This window comes from Gallinula chloropus, assembly GCF_964237585.1.
Source record: "Gallinula chloropus genome assembly, chromosome: 2".
Classification (NCBI taxonomy): domain Eukaryota; kingdom Metazoa; phylum Chordata; class Aves; order Gruiformes; family Rallidae; genus Gallinula; species Gallinula chloropus.
This window is the reverse complement of record NC_140086.1, coordinates 90,380,719-90,401,514: the sequence shown is the minus strand read 5'-3', so window position 1 is coordinate 90,401,514 and position 20,796 is coordinate 90,380,719. Positions and strand designations below refer to the sequence as shown.

The 20,796-nt window shown below is 41.4% G+C and overlaps 1 protein-coding gene across 3 annotated transcripts; it reads right to left on the bottom strand.

The window, feature by feature from the left end:
• Positions 1-267: 267 nt before the first annotated feature.
• RIPK1 (receptor interacting serine/threonine kinase 1) lies at positions 268-19,262 on the bottom strand (the record flags this gene model as incomplete). 3 transcript variants are annotated; one of them, XM_084279866.1, is made up of 11 exons in its annotated part: positions 268-595; positions 1,528-1,692; positions 3,909-3,980; positions 5,703-6,251; positions 8,424-8,514; positions 11,702-11,778; positions 13,036-13,185; positions 13,487-13,715; positions 16,041-16,178; positions 16,650-16,803; positions 19,111-19,262. In XM_084279866.1, the coding sequence occupies 11 exons, from the start codon at positions 19,260-19,262 to the stop codon at positions 309-311; spliced, it is 2,064 nt and encodes a 687-aa protein (XP_084135992.1). In that variant the 3' UTR covers positions 268-308. The 3 variants fall into 3 exon arrangements, with proteins under 3 accessions (XP_084135992.1, XP_084135993.1, XP_084135994.1); XM_084279867.1 differs by having other exon boundaries at positions 1,528-1,680; XM_084279868.1 differs by lacking the exon at positions 3,909-3,980 and having other exon boundaries at positions 1,528-1,680.
• Between the last annotated feature and the right edge of the window lie 1,534 nt (positions 19,263-20,796).

Here is a 20,796-nt window from a genome sequence, read left to right as displayed (position 1 = left end):
AGGAATTTTGTGTAACACCTCTTCCTTGAATAGACATTCCTATTCCATTTGGCTGTTATTCTCTTTGGACAATCACTTTATTCACGAGGAGGATGGTTGCTTTCTGTTATCCTCTGGAAGATCAATTATCTTGACAAAATCTTTTTGATTTACTGGAGGTATTCACCAAAAACTGCTTGGCAGAAAAAATGTGTTCCAAAAAGTCTGTGCAAAAAGGACAGCTCCAGAAAGACTGTTCAGAATTATTAATTGTTATTGGAAGCTCTTCATGTAAAAACACCCTCATTTCCCCCCAGTTCTCCGTCAACTTATTCCTCGTTGATCTGCATCAAACTAGTAAGGAGATCCAGTCTTCGGCAGCCGAAGAGGGCTTTGGCAAGCTTTCCAACTGTAGCGCCTTTGGAGCCTTCCCTCATTACCCACTTGAGCAGCATTTGGTAAACTTTTTCTTTTAGTCCATCTCGTTCATAGTCGTGATCGATTTCATCAATCTCAGGATCGCAGAAGCCCAGCTTACGAGCACAGTGCTTCCACTGCTTAGCCAGCTTCTCTCTCACTAGATTCAGGTGTTTCTCGGTCAGGACAGTAGTATTATCTGCAAAAAAAAAGGAGAAGAGTATGAGAAGATGGCATCATTTAACCTTTATGCTGCTCCTTTTGCTATCTCATCTGTCCTCCCCCAACTATTTATTGGTAGTGTCTGGAGACCAAATTTTAGTGGTAGGGTCAGAAGTGGGCCTCACAGAGACAGAGGCTGTATTACCTGATGATGCCAGGAAAAGAAACTCTGGGTCAGAACCCATGTATTAACAGGTCAGGTGCTGGACTAGCGTTTTCATCTGAGGCTATTGCAGTCTGTCACTTAAACCTGCAAAACGGAAGAGCTCCTTCCCAGAACTCTTATATAGCCCACTAATGTCTCTACGATGTGTTTTGTATTTGGGGACTTCATTAACTTGTTTATTTAACACACAGGGAAAGCTGAATTCAGCATTGCCCAGTGAAAATAAATTAAACTTTAAAATCTCCCAGTTTCTAGCTGAATGAAGTGGTCATGGACCCAAGCCTGTCATTTTTCATTTGAAAAATGTTTGCTAATATTCTCAGACAGATACTTCAACTTTTAGGTTTCCCTGAGTGGTATCGGGTGCTGGATTCAATGATCTTTATGGGTCCGTTCCAACTCAGGATATTCTAGGATTTAAACTGTAAGTCAGGTGAGGACCACCAATCCTAACCTTGCTTCTACCAATTTGAGTGTTGCTCTTCCCCTTGTTTTTAGGCATCTGTGCTTGTATCTGGCATCTCAAAGCGGTCATGAAGATACACGACACACGAGGGACATTATAAGCAGCATTAGTACAAACCCTCACTTGTTTTATGCGCCCTTGAGTATGTAGGACCCAAACGGTTATTTCTCAAGTATCAGAGGGAGCAACCTCTGATGTTTTACACATTCTAAACCAAATGATTCTCAGATACATATATGGGGAGAAGGCATCAAAGCTGGGGAGATATTTCTCTTACCAAATATGCCCATTGCTTCATAATGCATGTAAGTTGCTTCCGTAGCGCCTGGGGAAGTGCTGACGTGTTGATTTTGCTCTTCAATCTTCATGTGATTATAGGATCCAATTTGAATTCCAGAACTGTTACTTATGTTGTACTTGATTGAATCATCTGTATAGGGGGATTTAATACAATTGTATAAACCACTGTGTATGGTGCAAAACGTCAAGAAGTAACATGGGGAGGAAGAAGGTTCTGCTGACAGGGGAAGGGATAAATGCTTTTATGGCATGTCACGTAGAAATGGGGGAGTTGCGTTTACTGGCAACTATAAGCGTATCTTCAGAGTGATGTGTGACACAGATGTACTTCAGTGAAAGTCCATCCAATTCTACTCTATGTCACAGTGTCACAGCCAAGCCTGACCTGGTGGTGGTTTCTAGGCTGTGAGTAATGCTCCCTGCGCTGCAGGGATGTGTAGTACCAGCCTCGCTTTTTGTTAGTTAACAGCTTTGGGACACTCTTTACTTGAAAGTGTTTTTCACTGAAATCTTAAAAGCCCTACTTCTGCGTTTCAGCTTTATTTTTCATAGATGTTAAGTTCAGGTTTACAGTTAAGACTTCAAAGCTCTGTGAGGCTACAGAAAACTGCTTCTAGTTGCCCGTGAGGTTTCTGTACTCTATCTTATACTCATCCGTCGTGATGCCATCTCTCTGTTTCACAACGTATTTCATCCCTGCTCTCTAGGAGTATATTTTTCAGTTGTATCTATTTTCAGAGTGAATCACAGTGCATTGCTTGCCCAGTGTTTGTGTCGACAACATTTCTTTTTTAAAAAAAAAACAAACAATAAAACCCACACATTTTTGCCTCTGATCCCTTCTTTTGGTTCTTAGGCAAGACTAGAACACCTTACCAAGTTGCTCTGTTTTAATAAAGGCCTGAATCTGCAGCAATAAAAGTGAACATCCATGTACACTGACTGCACAGCTGAATTGCGTGCACCTCTGGGAGGTTGGATCTGTGGCTTGCTTGTATGTGATTAGCGAAACACTGAGTTTGGTGTCTTTTGCTTGCAGTTGTCCAATTTTCACACCTACCACAAAACTAAATTACTGTTCTAGTCCTCTTGGGTGGCATCAGTTTTCTATTCTCTTGACAGTATTTTCTGAACTCCGTTTGGCTAATCATCTATTAAACATTCAAACTTTGGTTTAAATGGTGAGTATCACAACCTAAGTCTAAAATTTAAGAACAGATACTTAAAATGATAGACCAAGCTCTGTATGGCATCATCCCAAGTGACGGTGAGGTTTACAGACATCATTGTCACACACTCAGTTGCAACGTGAAGTGTGGAAATCTCTGGTTACATGTGAAAATCTGATTAAATGCATTTAATGTTTCTTAACCTGTAGATGCTAGTTGGAAATACTTATATGTATGCGTGGTTAGTTTCTAGATGTTGCAGAAAAGGAATGTGTTTTATCGTGTCTCAATATATTATGTCTGTACCCTTTGTTTTTTTCTTTGAGGTGAAGAACCCAGGAAATAGCAACATAACTTTAGTTGAAAAATTAAGAAATCTCTAATACATTTGCTATTTTCTTATCTAGGAACAAAACAAATCCAGCACAAGATATGAAAACATGTACAAATGCTTTGTTGATAGTAACAGTAGAAGTTACTGTGCTTATAAATCTCCTTTCCCAAGCCTCTGCACTTTGCTTGCTTGTCACATTTGGGTCACCATCTAAAGACTCTAAGGGGTGCATAGTGAAGAAGATGGAAGCTTTCTGTTTTAAGTTTTCTTTCTGAAAGTGTAAGTCACTCACAAACTGGACAAGCCTTGAAAGGGTTAATTAAAGAATTCAGGGTGACCCAAGCAACAGAACTTCAAAGGAGCTTATATTAACAACCCTTGAAGGACAGGACAGAATTTCAGGGGTTTAAGGTGGTTGAACAAGAGACCTCTGCTCCAAGGAAGACTCATTGACACAAAGTCTCCAGCTAGAGATTTATATTAATCCAGAGCAAGAAAGGACAGGTGTCCCAAAGGTATGTGTGGTTCAGGAGTTGGGTAGGGCAACTTGATCTTTAAGAAAATTACTTGTTCAGGTGTACAAGAGATCTTACACTGCCTTCATGTTTTTAAAAGCTATTTTACATACTAGAAGATCCTGTCTTTGATCCATCAAATAGACATTTAATGACATGCACAGGTCCTGCTAGAGCTTGGGACTAACTTTACATACCAGTACTGATAACTTCTTCTATGGTTAAAGGTATTAAGCAATATCATAAATTATTTTGAAATCTCAAATGTTTTTGCTCTGCCAATCAGGGTGCTGTGCATAGCCTGTTGGCTACCAGGGCAGATGAAGGCTTCAGCACTCACCTGTGCTTACTCTGGGTGTAGTAGGATAGTATGCAAAAGTTCCCCTTGTGAAAGTACTGGAAGCCTGATTACCTAAACAAAGAGGGGAAAACAAAACACAAAAAATCAAGATACATTATGCACTTAAAAAGCAAGTGTACTTAAAAATGACTGCCCTATTTGGAACAATAGGAGTACATAGTTTATGCTCTTAAATACAGAGAAAAGAGATGCTTTTTAATTAACAGGCTTGTATCTCCTTGAATAACTCCTGTTAAAGCAATGACCTTGTCATAGTTTTGCTCAGTGACTAATAGCCTTAAACCACCCCTAAATTCCAGTGAGGACAGTAGGCTTCTCTGTGGGTGTCTGAGTGCCTGGCTAGTAGGTGGCAATGTTGGGGTCACAGTGCACCACAGTTACAGACTGAGCTGCCTCATATCAGGTGTTCAGATTGGAAAATTCAACACTCCTGAGTGTGCTCTGACTGCCCGCTGCTGGGAGTGGTCGCTGCTTGTGACAACGGGCTTTAGGCAAGGTGTGTGACACCACTGCATCTTCTGCTGGGGGCAGTAACATCCAGCAGAGGTGTAACTTCCTACCCAGGGCAGTAATGGGTTTGGATGCCCACAGATGAGCTCTGCAGCTCATCGTGGGGCAGTAAGAGTGGCTGGGTTACGGTCACTCAGCAAGTCAGTGGAAGAGCTGCAATGAAGCTATTCTGCTTCTTGGTCTGATACCTGCTGCACTCTCCACACAGCTTCCCTGTTATAACAGTTTTCTTATTTCAAACAGAAGATTTCAGTTTATTAGTGATGTTGACAGTTCTAATCCCTGTCTTCAGACATGACAAGTCTCAGATTCATTTCAGTAAACTCACAAAAACAACTAATCACAGCCTCTGCATAAATAATTTAACAGAATAACACCTCTGTGGCATTCTGCCTGTAAGCAGCTAGGCATCCTTGATTTTCTTGAGACTACCTGGACAAGAATGCCACACTAAAAATATCCAATATTTAGTAGGAGCCAGCTAGCATCTCATGTTGTCTCTACTTCTCAGAAGTGACAACTTAGAAGTCTCTAGCTGCCACTTATTTATACTATTTGGCAACACTCAGTGCTCTCTTCCCTCTCCATACCTTTCTATTCCACAGCTCACTAGCAAATACTGACAGAATCTCCCCATTGGTACCAGGCAGAGCTCTCTGGAGAAACCAGTTACAAGCTTTAGCTCCTTGTTGGCCCCCTGAGCTCAGGAGTTTCATACCTTGCTGCAAATCAAGCTAAAACTACCCATCTGTTTTTCTGAAATGCTGCAAAAGTTGTTTCTGCACAAGCATTGCTCATGGTATAAATGTTACTTTATTTGAAAATCAGTTGTTCTCCTTTGCTTCCCTAGAATGAGATTGGGTTTTGGTAGCTGCTGTAGCAGTATCTGCCATCTGCTATTGCTTGGTTGGTAGCTGAAGACTTTAGGCATTGGCTCTGATGCTCTTCTACTACACTAATGCTTTACAAATGGTTAGCTTGAAATTAACATCCCAAAACTTGGAATTAACAGTGAAAGCAGCATAATAAAGTTAAAGCTAGAGCGTTTTAGCAAGCTGAAGTAACTTCAAGTAAACAAAGATAAAATAAACTCACAAAGATAAAATAAGCTTACTGAAATAAATTCACCTTCGCTATATTACAGATCAGCTGTTAGCAATAAGCAGGTGGTTGTTACATAAGCCATAAAACACTTGAGCACTTCATTTTTAGAGAGCAAGCATGTTTTCAGAAACATAGGTGTTGAGGGAGGAGGAATCTCACCTGTATCTATGTCTGCATTCTTTGGATACCAGTTTATGTTGGTCTGTGGCTGCAGGTTTGGGCCAGACTCAGGCACAGGAGGTTTACTTAGGCTAAAGGTACTGGCTGAACACAACCCATAGACATCTTCTGTACTGCCCGCTGGAAGACTACTAGGGTTTGGCCTGTAAAAAATATCTACCTTTCCCTGGTTTGGTAATGGCCAAAAATATGGATTAGTGTTTGATCCTGTTTTTTCAGCTCTCGGATACAGTTCATTCCATTGAGGAATAGGAGACAGCTTTGCAAACGGATCATAGGAAACTCTTCGTCGCTTTTCTTCCTCTCTCATCTCAGGGGTGTATACTACAGGTGGAAATGCTTTATCCATCCGGCTCCCAAATGCGTGGTAGTTGTATTCCTGCTGAAGTTTTCTTTCCAGGTTATCAGGAGGTGTAAATGAGGTCTCGCAGCTTTCCACAGGCTGGTTCTGGGGCATGGCAGCAAACAGGTCTTCATTAATCTGACTGTTCATGGGACCTTGAGAGCTGTGTAGAGAGTTGGGCTGATCTGAAAGGGAGGAAATTTAAATATTTGAAATACGTCCAAATGCAAGTGTATAACTTGTTGTGATGGCACTGGAATCTAATAATCTATTTTTGTAATAAGATAAGCATAAGATGTGTTTTGTTTTATAGAAGGCCAATCCTGACAGGTGTTGCATGTTTTTATCCAGGAAGCACACGTTTGCTTAAGCTATCTGTGTCAAAATCTTTCAAGCCATGTCAGAATTCACTACATACTCTGGTTATATTGACATCAAGTTCTAAACTACTACATCAGTTCCTGGAGGTATTGGCAGGGTCTGATTTATTGGCATGTCTCCACTGGCATTAACTGGAGTTTAATCAGTGCCAAGTTGGAGAGTAACAGGATGGAAAAATAACATCACTGTAATAAGTGTTGCTTTGTAAAGCACGGATAACTGGTCATTAAAGTCATGTTTGTGAACGATGATGTAAAATGTCCCGTCTGGGTATTTGTGATGAATCCTATATGTCTAGTTTGTTCTTCGTAGTCCCAAAGAATATATTTTTACAAGTAACACCTACCAGATAAAACAGTCTATGTCATCTATGTCCTTCAAACTAATTCTCACTATCAAAGGAACCTCTACTTCAGTCTTGAACTATATCGAGTTGTGATCTGGATCATGCTGCAGCATTCTGAGACTGCAAAAATCTGCTTGTTATTATTTGTTCTTGTGTTTTTAAGGGTAGGACTACAGATGTGTTCCTGACGTTCTGAAAGCTGCACAGTTTTCTAGAAAGCACTGTATATTGCTCTTACAGACCACTGTAGAACTGGGACAAAAAGTATGTATGTGCTTCTATTTAGCTCAGATAAGGCCAGTGTTTTTCCCCAAATTCCATTAATTCAGTCCATATTAGGCAAGAGCAAAACTAGTTCCTTTTGAAGCCTGTTAGTACACCTGCAGTCTGACCTGCTCTGCTTCTGTTATTGCTGCTAGAGGAAGAGTGGGAGGAATAAGCTAACACAGAAACAACCTCATCAAAAGTGACGGCTGTTAGCAAATCAGCATTGGCATAAACTACATGGTGTCCATTCTCCAGGACAAGCTTGATGTGTATGAATAGATCCTGTGGCATAACTTTCACTATCCCTGCCTGAGTAATGCCCATTGATTGGAGGGGGAAAAAAAAAAAAAAGACTTTGATTGACAGGCTTTCAAGATAGTGTCTTTTGGCAGCATAGATTCACAATAAAGCCTTTCATACTTAAAGCACAAGAGCATCTGGAATCTGCTGCAGTCATACATGATTATTTCTGTTAGGGAAATGTAACTATGCTAATTTTAAAATACAGCAGTGGGGCAGCCCCATTAAAGCCATCGGTTCTACTGAAGAACAGTGACAGCAAACCCAGCTTTGAGGAAGATTCATCTGTTGCTTGTTACAGTTTAACATTATTCATGTAATAATGTTTTTAAAATGGTATGAGAAAACATAGCAGGATTATATTTCTACTGAATTTGATACTGTTGCTTGTAAACCATTGTTGCAAATATGATCCTATATCCTTTGCCATTAAGAAACTTTAGTAAAAGAATTCCAGATACACCTCTACAAAACTGTAACTGTATCATCAAGTATTAGCGAGACAGCTCTGTAAAATCATGAAACATGCAACTCATCCAAGATGTGATAGAAAATATGAGAGGAAATAAAATTCATCTGTTAGTGCACCTCAGATTCCATACAGAGCAAGAATCATAAACCAAGAAATGCTCATACTCAGAGCATTTATAAGAAAGGCTGGAGTGAGGGGGGAAAAAAGGAAAGCCTTCATGAAATCAAAGCCTACAGACTACACAGTTGGGGTGATTAAAAGGATGGGAAGAAAGATCAAGCAGGAAAAGTAATTATCAAAGTAACCACTGAAAAGTCTAATGTTAAAAAAAAAATTCAGCATGGGAGGAGACCATGGAGTTGTGTAAAATGAAATAGGTTCAAACTGTAGATTATGGAAAACGTGAAAAATAAGTATTACTTTCGGAAGCCCCGGAGTAAATTTAGTATTTTCATTGTTTACAGTTCCTTCTGAAGTGCTGAATAATTAAATCTCTTCATAATGCCTTAATGATAAAGTTGTGTATGTGTGCAAAGTACCCTTATCTTTGGCAGAACAGCCATGATGGTGATGTGCTAGTAGGTGACTTACCTATTTGAACATTACTGGTATCTTCTGCTACAGCATCTATTTGCAGGGACTGCATCCTATTCAGCAGTTCGGTTGACTCGGGACACCTTTTCTGTACGTAAGAGAGAACAAATGATCCAGTTACAGGCAAAAGCTTAACCAGAATAGGAAACAGCGTGGCTTCCCATGAAGTTCCCTGGATGAAGTGATTCTGTGCACCTGTGGGAAGAGGTCCCATGCTCTCAGAGAGCACTGCCTGAGGGGAACTACCCATTGCTTTGCTAGAGATGGGCAAAACCTTTCCTTCACTGAAGGGAGGACCGCAATGCAGCTGAGGTATATAACGTCCTGAGTTGGCCACACAGTACCCCTGCCTACATGAGCTTAATCCAGAGAGTGGTTTTGGACTGTTTTTCATGTATGTAAAAGCTAGGCTGGCTTTCTGCTAGCAGTGTTGGTGAGAGGATGTTGCCAGAGGTACAGGTAGCAAACACGCATCCTGGTTTGTGGCTCTATATTTAGAAAGTACGTTTATTGACAGGGAAGAGGTGAGGAAGATTTACATTCAGGTATGGCCACACTGATTTTTAGGAAGAGTATTAGGAACAAGGAATTCAGAGCAAATCTTCAGAAAGATGAAGTGCAATTTTCTTTCTGTAAACCCTCAGCCTCACTCCACTAGAGCAAAGAGAAAATCCATCCCTGTTCTGTTCTTTTGATGCTCCCATTATTCAGACTTCACTGGAAATGGAAAGAAAAAAAAATTACTTGGGTAAATTATTTCTCAATTTCCCCCAGTGCTTCTTACTTGTACAACAGTTTCTAAAAGTAGGGGCTTTCTTTCTAATTGAGGCCAAGAAGTACTTTCACAGATTAAAAATCAGCAACTGTTATCTTCCCAAAACATCTACTTCCTTTCAAAAGCAAAAGATGATGTTCTAAAGCACATTAGAGCCTTAGGTCCTAGGAGTCTGCTTGAGTAACTGAACTGCTTGAGCAGGGAGGCTGGACCAGATGACCTTAAGAGGTCTGTTCCAATGTCAACCATATTGTGTTCCTTTTAGTTAGGAGGCTGTGGACTCTGCTTTCACAATTGCTAGTGGGGGGTGGTGGTGTGTGTGCGTGGGGGGAAAGGCTATGCCTGAACCCTTGAACTGATGCTGCTACTGAAGCTGTACTTCACCATACTGAATCCCTTGAATGCTGAATTCGCATCCTGCACGTGGGTCAGAGGGGAGGCTTTCCTTTCTGAGAGGGTCACAGACTCATGGCTCATCTTCTGAATAGTCTTTTGGGCCCTGTGATTTGAGGTGTGTTTGCAGAGACCTAACACAGTTACTGTAATTGGCCATGATCCTGATTTGGAGCTGCTGTCACAAATTAAAGGGATAGCTTTCATGTGGTGATTTAGTTTGGTCAAATCAGTCCAGGGAATTTGTGCCATCAGTTTGATTTTGCAAAACTCTGCTGCTTTTCTGAGCAGTCACTGGCGATTCATAAATATCACATGGCCTCTAAGCCTGAAACTTTCATTTCCACAATTGCAGACTTGGTGACAGAAGGAAGTGCTTTAAAGAAAACTAAATGAATGGCTTCACAAAGGAAGCTGCATACTGTTTGGGGTGTGTGTTTGTTTGCTTGTGTTTTCCCTTAGCTAAAATAGCTGATTATGTATTCTTTGAGCTTCACTACACTGCAAAGTGTAAAATCCTAATGCCATGAGTTCTCACAGACAGCTGCCAGTACTACTCAAGTGAGTAAATGGATACAACCTGTAATAAAAAGGCTCCATGATCAGCCCAACTGTTCAAGAAGTTCTCGTCCTCATATTTCCAGTCAGGAAGTAATGACTTGTATCATACTTTTCTGGCTTTAGGTTTATAAATTGAGAGAAACCAAGTCCAGAAAAAACACCTGATATAAAATTCTCCCTGTTGTTATTGCTGTGGCATAGCTTCCTTGTCTCAAGCAGGCCAGGACCCGTTGACACTGCCTGAACGCAGGACAAAAACTACCCATAATTTACAGAGTCACTCTCAATCAGGTACTGACACTTTTACATTTTATTTCATGAATGAGACTAAGTGGATATATGAGGAGTTTTTGTGAAGTATTATAGAATCAGAGCATCACTCAGGTGGGAACAGGCCTTGGGAGAACCTCGGGCCCCCTTCCTGCTCAAAATGGTCCCTTATGGGATCAGAGTTGGTAGCTCAGAGCTTTGTGCAGTTGATTGCTGAAAGGCTCCAGTGATGGTGACTGGTCAGTCTCCTTAGGTAATTGCTTGGCTGTCTTCATGGGGAAAACTGGGGGAGTTTTAGTTTTGGTGGTGTGTTTTGTTTGTTTTTTCCTTCTGTTCCCCTTACATCCAGTTTGACTTGCTCTCATTTTAGTTTGTCTCTCATCCTCCTACTATGCACAGCTGTGAAGAGCTTGGCTCTATGTTCTCAATCAACTCCTCATAGCTTAGGGATGTGCTGCTATTTTTGCCCCACCAAAGCCACTGCATAGCCCTGAAATAGTCCTGGTCCCTCACTCCCATCTTGTATGGCAGTAGTAACAAGTGCTGAGCAGATCTGCTCAGTCTGCTGTCTGTGACACCACTGGTATGGCCCATGATGCTGCTGGCCTTCCTGGCTGCCAGGCAGGCTGTGGCTGGTGCCAGGTCACTGCTCACCACCACCCCAGGTCCTCAGCAGCGCTGCTTCTCACCAGGCAGCCCCAGCTGGCACTGAAGCCAGGGATCATTCCAGGAGTAGCATGTTGCATTTGTCCTTTCTGAATTTCAGACTATGTCTGTCACCACGTTCCTCCAGCTTAGCAGCCTTGTCCTTCTGACTGTACTGAACTGGTCCTCCTAGTTTGGTGTCACCTGCACACCTTGTGTGTGTCATATGCTCCATCACCTCTCTCATGTCGCTGACAAAGGGGTTAACCAGGAGGGGTCCCAGCACTGCAGACTCCTGTAATACCACAGCTGTTACTGGCCTCCTGGTGAAACAGGGCCCATTAACTGCTACCCCGAGACTCACCATCCAACCTGGATTTGTATGCCCAGCCAGAGGGTAACGCTCAAACTTGGATATGAGAATGTTTTAGGAGAGTGTTGAAAATCTTCCTGAAACTGAGGTAAACAGAGCTCTCCCTCCCCTCATTCATAAACCCAGCTGTTTTATCACAGAAGGAAATCAGGTTGGTCAAGCATCATCAGTCTCACAGTAGCAGAATCTGCCTGTGACTGGGGTTGGGGAGAGGGAATGTGGGGAACTGACATTTTAAAGTACTTAAAAGTTACTCACTTTTAACTTCTTCAGATCATCGTCGATATTTTTTCCTAAGTTTTGATGGTAAAATGGCTTGTATTTTTGACTAATTTCTGCAAAAAGAAAAGACCTAAGTGAAAGTGGTTTTCAATGGAAAACAAGTGATTTATATTGTTAACAATTCTGATGGATGACTCAATAGAGACTTGTATGAAGTCAGCAATGGGAAAATCGTAAGTATGTTTGGAATCTGTTAGCATGGCTTGTTCAGCCTTAATACAGTAATGAGATGATGACAATTTCTAGGGATTTTTTTCCACAGTTGCCATATTGCTTTTTAGGGTGAAACTGCCCTGTCTACGAGCTGTGGCTGACAGCAACTTGCCTTGCCTTAAGTAGCCAAAAGATTGGTTGCCATGTTTTAAGAAATGAGATGCATTCACTGCATTCAGCTATTCGATGAGCAACTGTCCTGTGCCTGCTAAAGACAGAATTACTAAAATCACCTTCAAATGTGGTAAATAGCAGTATTTTGCTTATGGAAAATTTAGAAGCTAAGATGCAGTGTAACCATAAACTCCATTTATTAGCAGTAGACTATGCATGTTAAATATGGAAATAATAGATAGCTTCCTCCGGATATACCCATTTCCCCTGAGCATTTAAGTATATGCCTGTTGTATATGAAGCTCTTGATGCCACTGTCTTAATCCAAACCTCCATTTCCTGTTATATGTAGGGGTTGTTTTTGTGGTTGGGGTTTTTTGCTGATTGTTGGTTATTTGGGTTGGTTGTTTTTTGGCCTTTTTTTTTTCCTGGCATTACATATTGAGGCAGAAAGAAGAGACAAGAGGAGATAAAGAAATTTGTCCTATTTGCTGAATGTTCTTGGTCTCCTTCCCAGACTGTTCAGTCAAGACTTTTACTGACTGCAAGTGTTTTGGGATCTGACCGTACCAAAGGATTGTTAGCTAGTCAAGGGCTGTGGCATTGCTCCTGGAAGGCAAAACTGGGACAGCTTTTGAAGCTAGTTTTGATAAGAGTATTTTCTCAGTCACATCAAAGATGTACTATGTCCCTTGATGGTAGCTTTTCTGTAAATTCCAACCTATTATATATACTATGTTGAAGACAAATTATCATCATACGTAAAGTGTCTTAGCTCTTTCCACTCACTAGTATTTCTCAAATCTGTACATGTTGGACCAGATCCCATTTTTAGTCAGGGTACAGAAAGCCTGCTTTACTGGGCATTTGAATTGATATTTCCATTTTCAAAGCAAAAAATTATTATTTTGAGAGGAAAACACTCAGTTTATTTTGCTGCATTACAAACTATCGATGGACATGTAAAAAAACCAGTGCCTTACCTGCAAAGGTGGGACGTTTCTCTGGCTCTTGCTCCCAGCATTGTTTCATTAAGTCAGTAATTTCCTGTGGGCACTTATCAGAAATCTCCTTTATGTCTGGTCTGTTTCCATTGATGATGGCAAAGCAAATCTGGGTTTCGTTAATACCGTCTGAAAAATAAAGCTTGCCATCAGATCCCGATCACAAGCTTTGCTGCCTCTCTGCAGGAGAAAGAGATAGTGAAGCAGCTCCCTGTGTGTTTGGGGACAGGTAAAAGACGACTTAAAATATGTCCGAGTTTCAGCTACAGATCTCTCACAGCAGGTGGTGTGAGGGGAGTGGATTCAAATCCCACAGGCTAGAGACTTGTTTTAAGATTAATGGTTTTATTTCTATACATAAGACCTGCCCAGTGGGAGTAAGGGTGGCAGATCCAGCTCTCTCTAACCCGAGTCTTACTAGGTAACTTACGTTCATATGGTTCTTTGTTAGCAAAAATTGCCCAGATCACTATGCCAAAGCTGTAGACATCTGATTTCTCCACAGGCTTTACATTAACAGACTGTAAGTGCTCTGGGGCCATGTAGAAGAGAGTCCCAGCGTTGTTCTGGCAGGCGCTCTTGCTTTGCTTCTGTCGGACAGTCTCTTCCTGGGTCAGGCGGCTCCAGTTCTTAAAGGAGGCAACACCGAGATCCGCGATCTGGAAAATGAGACACATCAGAGCTAGTGCTGTGATGGAGGGGAGATAAAGAAGAGTTTCATGCACTGCTCATTATAATGAACAGCTAGTAGTAACTTGCCTAGAAATGAAACACTGCAAGCAACTACAAATAGGAAACAAACTATTTGCCGTCTTGTTTGTTTTCTTTTTTTTCCCTAAACAAAGTATCACTGCAAACTGGGAACCACTAGAATGAACCTTCGTTATTAACTTAACTCCACTTGGAACAATTGCCTGAAGTAAAGAGAAGTTGTTTGGTTTTGCTCATATTGACATTCATGTTCAAGGTCTGTTTGCGGTGGTCAGGGCAGGACAGAAGATCCATACGAGAAGAAGCTAAGACTCAAATCCAGAAGTAATTTGAGATGGGCAGATATCCTTCCTCTCTCACTGTCCTTTCTGTACAGATTCCATCTAACTCAACTTCTTTAGATCTTCCTACAGAAAGGGGGAAGAGGATCTCAAATGACGTGATGCGTATGGCAAAGAGACACGGGAAAGGAGAGCATGGGATAAGTTAAAGCAGGGATGCCTAGATACTTCAAGCTCGACAGAGGGACCCTACCAAAACCATAGGGTGAAGTTTTACAGCCAGACTAACAGCTGATGAAGAAAGCACTCAATCCTTCCCTCACAGCCTCCTGTTACATGCTCTCTCTGCTCCTCCTGTTCCAGCACTGATGCTTATCTGTTGCTGGGAAGACCTAGTGTGTAGGGCACTCAACCAGCTTGCTGAACCAGGTTCTTCCCAACAGAAAGGTAGCACTGCCAACAAGGTAAATAGCAATACGCTGGTTTGGCTTCCTAAATCAGGGGAAGGGTGGTCACATTAGCACCAGGGCTAATGCAAGGGAACAAGAGGTCAACAGGAAAGGAAAAATGGAAGAAAATGGGACTGTCTCTGATGACAGCTGCCTGTGGCCGAACTGAGTTGTGTAACCTAACCGCTTCAGATAAAACCAAAGTGACTCACTTCTAACTCGCTTTTCTTTCTTGCTGCCTTTTGTTCCTGCTGAGTTTCTAAAGCTTTGGGCTAAATTTAGAGGTCATGTATTCAGAGGAAGAGGAAAATCTAAGTGGTATCTGGCTGAGGAGGTTGGAGTACAAGTTCAAGTCTACAAATGAGAGGAGGTCTACTATGACAGAAGAAGATGTACTATAAATCTTCATATATTTGCAGTTTTCTAGAACAACCCTTTATAAATACTGGCAATGTTAGATACATTCAGGTAGATCGATAATACAACAGCTGCCTTTAAATACACTTTTGATCAAGCTCCTTGAAGCAGTCTGATCTGATTCTGAATTTCATCCTGGGTTCCAGTTCAGTTTGTTCTACAATGTGATGATAGCCTAACTTGATCCTATCCATGTAAGCAAGCAGAAACAAAACCAAAAATCATCAAATTTACACTTAAACAAATAATAATTAATTTTTTAGGGGAAAAAACCCCACCAAACCACAAGTTTATACTTCTTATCTGCAAGCTGCTCATAGTGCACTAGGACTTGCTGTTATATTAACCTCATCAAACAACATCTTACTAATTTATGTGTGAAAAATACCAAATGACAAAACTCTCTTAGCAGGAATTTATTCTGTAGTTTCAAACTGTAATGAGGTGACTTTCAGCAACTCACCTTGACTAGAGACAGGACATTTGATGAGGACTGCTGCAAATTCTACCTGGGTTTATTCAGCAGTAGGCTCTATATCTATGTGTCTTGATCCAAAACCCCACTAGAGTTAATAGGAAGGCTTTGGAACAGGTTTATAAATCATTCTTTGAAGTAGTCTCCTGCTGTTTTTTTTTTTTTTTGTAGCTGCCGGTTATCGTTTAGAAATGATGACTAAGGGAAAAAGAGGGAGACAAAAGAAGAAAAGATAATAGGCAAAAGAAGGAAAGGAGTAAAAAGGAGGAGATAAAGACAGGAGGAAAAATTACAGTAACAAAAGACATGATCCATATGACATTCTATTTTATTTCAATCTCTACGTGTTAAGGGTGTTTTCCTTCTACCTGTTTTGTTATTTGTAGTTCATTAATTCTCAACAATATTATTAATTTGTAATACCCCAGTGATTTATTTTTTCCTGCAGCTGGGGGAAGATCATGCAAACCTTGGGCTGAGAGATTGCACAGGCCACCACACTTCAGCGATCCATTGCTTAACATTCCCTTAGCCATAGCTCTCTAGGCTACATAGGAGTTAATCTACCAATCAGAAATGCTAACCAACGCAGCTGAACTGGGTTCTTCAGCCCAAATCACCAGCTTTCTCCATTTTCCTTCTAGTAAGTACCTTAATGTGGAAGTCTTTGTCCACAAGGATGTTTTCCGGTTTCAGGTCTTTGTGGACGAAGCCCTGTTCGTGCAGATAAAGCATTCCTTCTGTGATCTCCAGCACGAAACGCCCTTTCACTGACAAAGGCAGTGTGAGCTAAAACAAAGAACAAGAAGCACCAGCTATTAGAAAATGCTGCAACCACAACCAAATTAAAAAACAGGTTTTTTTTAAAAAAAAGCTTCTCTTTCAGTCCCAAAAATACCTCTGCTCAAGCCATGGTAAAAAAGAACAAAGGTCCTTCTTGGATCTAAATTTTTGCATTAAAGTAATTCTAGAGTCACTCCATGTTTACAAAAGCATTCTTCTTCAGCAAATTCTCCATGTATCTATACAAATACTCCTGTAACTCTGAACTTATAACTGTGGTCTGTTCCTCTGTGGTGTGTGGGAAAACTATAGTTGTCCTCTGCTGCCTCTAGAAGAGTCAGGGCTTCCACTGGGTCTCTAATACACAAAGGAGAAACTGAAGACTCTGATCTCTGGAGATGCAGGAACATCTTGTCCCTTTCAAGCATCTTATCAACCCTAAGGAGCGGGCAAGGGAGGAAGGAATTCACTGCTCACTTGCTGTAGCACTTTCATCATGTTCCCCCGGTCCACATACTCCATCACAAGTGAGTAGTTTCCATCTTCCAAAATTATACCTAGTAGTTTAACCACGCGGTCGTGCTGCAGCCTGCGCATTATCTTGCCTTCTTCAAGGAGGGAATCGTTGTATCTGCAAAACAGACATTACACTGAACTTTTAGGTGCCAGGCTAGGAAGAACATGGGGATGAAAATGCTGTTGAGTCATAATGAAAACAATGGCCAAAAACATCAACATCCCTAGAGCCACTGTAAGATGAACCACACCATCAGCTGGTTTTGAGTTGATACAGCTTTGTTCATGCCAGGTTGTGTTTTCTACATCTCTGCTCACATGCCTTGCACAGTCTGCCTGCACAGCCTGATGTTAAGGCTGCCTGCTTTTCAGCAGGTGCATAAGCATTCTTTCTGCAGGTGCACTGCTGATTGTGCATGTCCAAACCTCTGAGCCAGGGTCTTATCAGGGCAGGGCTGAAAAGAGCCTTTGGACAAGGAGGATCAAGACACACTCCTCTACCTTTTGTGCAGCAGACTCTACGGGTCTCTTTCCCAAAGGGCTGGTATTCATGTTCAAAATGGATTTGTTACAGAGAATACACCCACCTACTGGATGATGATAACATTTACTAGTGATTCCTGGTTTAGGATGAATTAAAAGCCTAACTCAGTACCCAGGCTCAGTACAACCCATCAGTAGTTACAGGTACACAACCGGGAGCTCACTAACGAAGAGGGATGGTACCCTTCTATTAAACAGTAAAAATGTGACTCAATGATCTCTTGAGGTCCTGTCCAACCCCCACAATTCTGTGATTCTGTTGTTCCTGTTCAGGTCATTAGGCAAAAGGGTGTATGAAAATCTGGAGACTATGTTGCTTGCTAGTGCTTTTACCTGGTTGCTTAAAAGGAAACTGCTTCCTCCATCTGTGTTCCTCTGTAGTACTAGAGAAGAAAATGTTTGTTTTGTTTGCATTAAGCTTGCTTATAAATTTGCTCAAGACCTTAAGGAGTGTGTAGTGGGAAAGTAAAAACACAAACACAAAAATAAACAAGGCAAACTACTAGAATCTCATAACTTGCTTTTCTCTGGCAAAATAACTCAGCTAATTTATTTATCACAACCCAAACTAGAAGAGCATGTGGCTTTTGTCCCTCTGTAACATATGACTCATGGGAGAGGCTTACGATTGTTGTGGCTGTGAGGTAACAGAGATGCAACGTGACCTGTAATCAGTAAAATCAACATCTAATTCAATCCTTGAATTGAATCAGCAGCCGTGGCTTGCTCTGCTTTTCTCAAGGGAGAGAGGGTCACGTTCTTGGTGTTATACATGTGGCATTGGAATCCTGCTGAAAGCTCATGAATGTTTAGCTCCTACTAGACACATACAGTTGGACACCTGTATTGAAAAATGATCTGCAAGCTTGAAAACAGCATGTGCCCACTGAGTTTCTACATTTCCTTAAGTGTGCAAGAGTCCCCTGATTCAGTGATGTAGCTTAAGAGACAATTGATTAATATAGTTTTCATATAAGGAGAAGTTGCATGCTTTGAGAATAGACAGTATTTGCGTGTTTTGGATTGTAGTAGAATATGGCTGTAGCTGTGTGAGCTGTTTTGTTAGAGCAGCTACAGAATTTACCCCTAACAGTGGAACAGCCTTGACAATAAAGAAAGTGAAAATAGGGGAGTAATAAATTATGAAACCAACAACCAATTACGAGACAGAGTATATCTTGTGTTCAGCTAAAAGGGGTTCCTAACTAGTTTATGCAGGAATGTGGTTTTGAGACTGTGGAGAAAACTGTAAAGAGCGTGTGCCCAGAGAGAGGAAGATGTTCAGCCTTCATCCCTGAAGACCACCAGAAGACCCCCTTGAGTGTCACTGAGCATGCTCTATCTGGGAGGAATTAATATAAATTATTTCCTGGAAATAATTTGCATAACCCTGCTTTTTCTTAGAAATTATAATGAATATGTATAGTTAATCTGTATCAATATGAGAAATTTGGCTTTAGTGGGTGCACACATTCAGAGGAGCGATCGATCCCCTGTGTGCCCGACACTGCAATGAAGGATACCTGCTTCATTGTCACCAAGGCCAGTGAGGTTTGACTCCAGCTTTCCGAGGTTTCACCCTCAGTTCTTAACAATTCACACTAGTGCTCACCTTGCAAGAGGAAACAGGAACTTCACTGGACCAATGAGTTAAAACTAAAAAAATTGGCTCATGAGGGTAGAAAGGAAAATTTACAGCTGTGTCAGTATTGTACCCCAACTGCTAGTGTTGTGTTAGAGTATTTTCTCTGCATACAGCATCTCCAAGATCCAAAGATCTAAAATTATTACACTTTATTTAGATTTAGCTCCATGGAGTCTAGAGGATGCCTTAAACTTAACTAAAAGATAAAAGTCAGAAATAAGATCTGTAACTTACTCATTGCGCTGGGGTCCCGTGTACACTTTTTTTAATACAACATATCCATGTTTCTTGTGAAAGCATAAAGAAATTGTTCCAAATCCTCCAGCATCCAATTGCTTTCTTTCCAGCAAATCCTGGGTGCGCATGTGGATGTCTTCCAGCGACATGTTTGCAGTCTTTGTGGCTTAGCAATTAAAACAAAATCAAGAACCCTGGTGCTTCTGGACCTGTTAGTAGGAAAAGAAAGTGTCATTGTCAAGTATTTAGCTGCTCCACTAAGCATCTACATAAGGAGAGGGACACTCATGGCCCTTGCGAATGAAGGGCCTCGGCGGGAAACCAAAGATGCCATGGTTCTCACCGGATCACACCTAAAGATCACCACGATTTATCCTGTCAACTCGTTAGAGTCATATTGGATCAATGTAAAACCATTTTTTCACCTGCAGATCTCAAAGTACTGTTAAATAGATAGTTTTTATCCACATAATATGCAGCAGATAAGTACTGTCCCTGCATTCACACCTGAAAAACTGAAACCCAGTAAAATCCAGGGCCACAGTCCCAAAGGCCTGGTAATTCTGGTAGGTATCTCATTTGCTACATTGACTGAACGAATGCCTGTCAGGTGCCCAGATAGCTGTATAACTCCCAACTACCTTTCAGGCATCTTTGCAAATCCAGCTCTAAAGGGTTTGCTTGAAGCCTCAAACAAACCAAAAGTTTCTCAGGAGGGTGAAACAAGGAACCCAGCTTCTGTGGGAAACTTACTTCCACAGCTGTCTGAATTTAAGGAGATAAGTGCTAGGAAGCACCATGGTGGGGATGCAAGGCAACTTCTCCCCTGCCCCTCAAAAAGAAGAGGAACAAAGACATTGTGAAGATTTGTGGTATCTCCTAAGTGCAATGAGAGAAAAGGAGAGCTCGGGGCACCCTGCAAAATGGGTAGATAATTAAACCACCATGGATGCCAGAATAATTTTAAGCCTTTGATAAAGCTGTGGTGCCTAACGCGCCTCTCAGGAGGTGAAACCTTAACAGGCTCCAGTACCTTGGGCATGTACCAGCGGGCTGTGTTGCTGGCATAGCCACAAGCCCTGTTTTCTTCCTCACTGGACTTTTACCTTGAGCACCTTACGTCAAGTTAAGGGAAGAGTTTGCTGAGGAAACACAAAGTCCAAGAAGCTGGCAGGGCTGCCTGGTTTCCATTCCTCTTGGGTGACGGTGACACAGATTACAGAGCTGGGAGAAATGCACCATTTCAGAGTGTCACTAGCAGCAGCAGAGCAAATTAGTGCATTTGGGTAATAAGGAGCTCTAAATAGTGTAGCAAAGGGATTCCCAAATTTTTCAGGCTGAGTATACTGCTGACTCTTGTAAACTGATGAGCACCTGTATCATCAAATCTCTAATCGAAAAACTTGCTTAATGTTGTTATGAATATCAGCTGCAGCCCAACTGCCACAGCCTGGCTCCAGAGCCTGGGAACTGAGGAGGAAGAGAATGTGTCTGTGGAAAGTAGGTGTCTGAGGGGAGAGATGTGCTTTTGTGCTGATTTGGAAACTGTCTGGTCGGTTCAGGGCTGACAAGTCAAAATAAGGAAGAGTACATTTAATTTAAAAAAAAAGAAAAAAAAAAAAGTTGTGCCTGCAGAAGAGAGAAAGCAAGAGCTTCCTCTTCCCAACGTGTGTATGTAGAGTC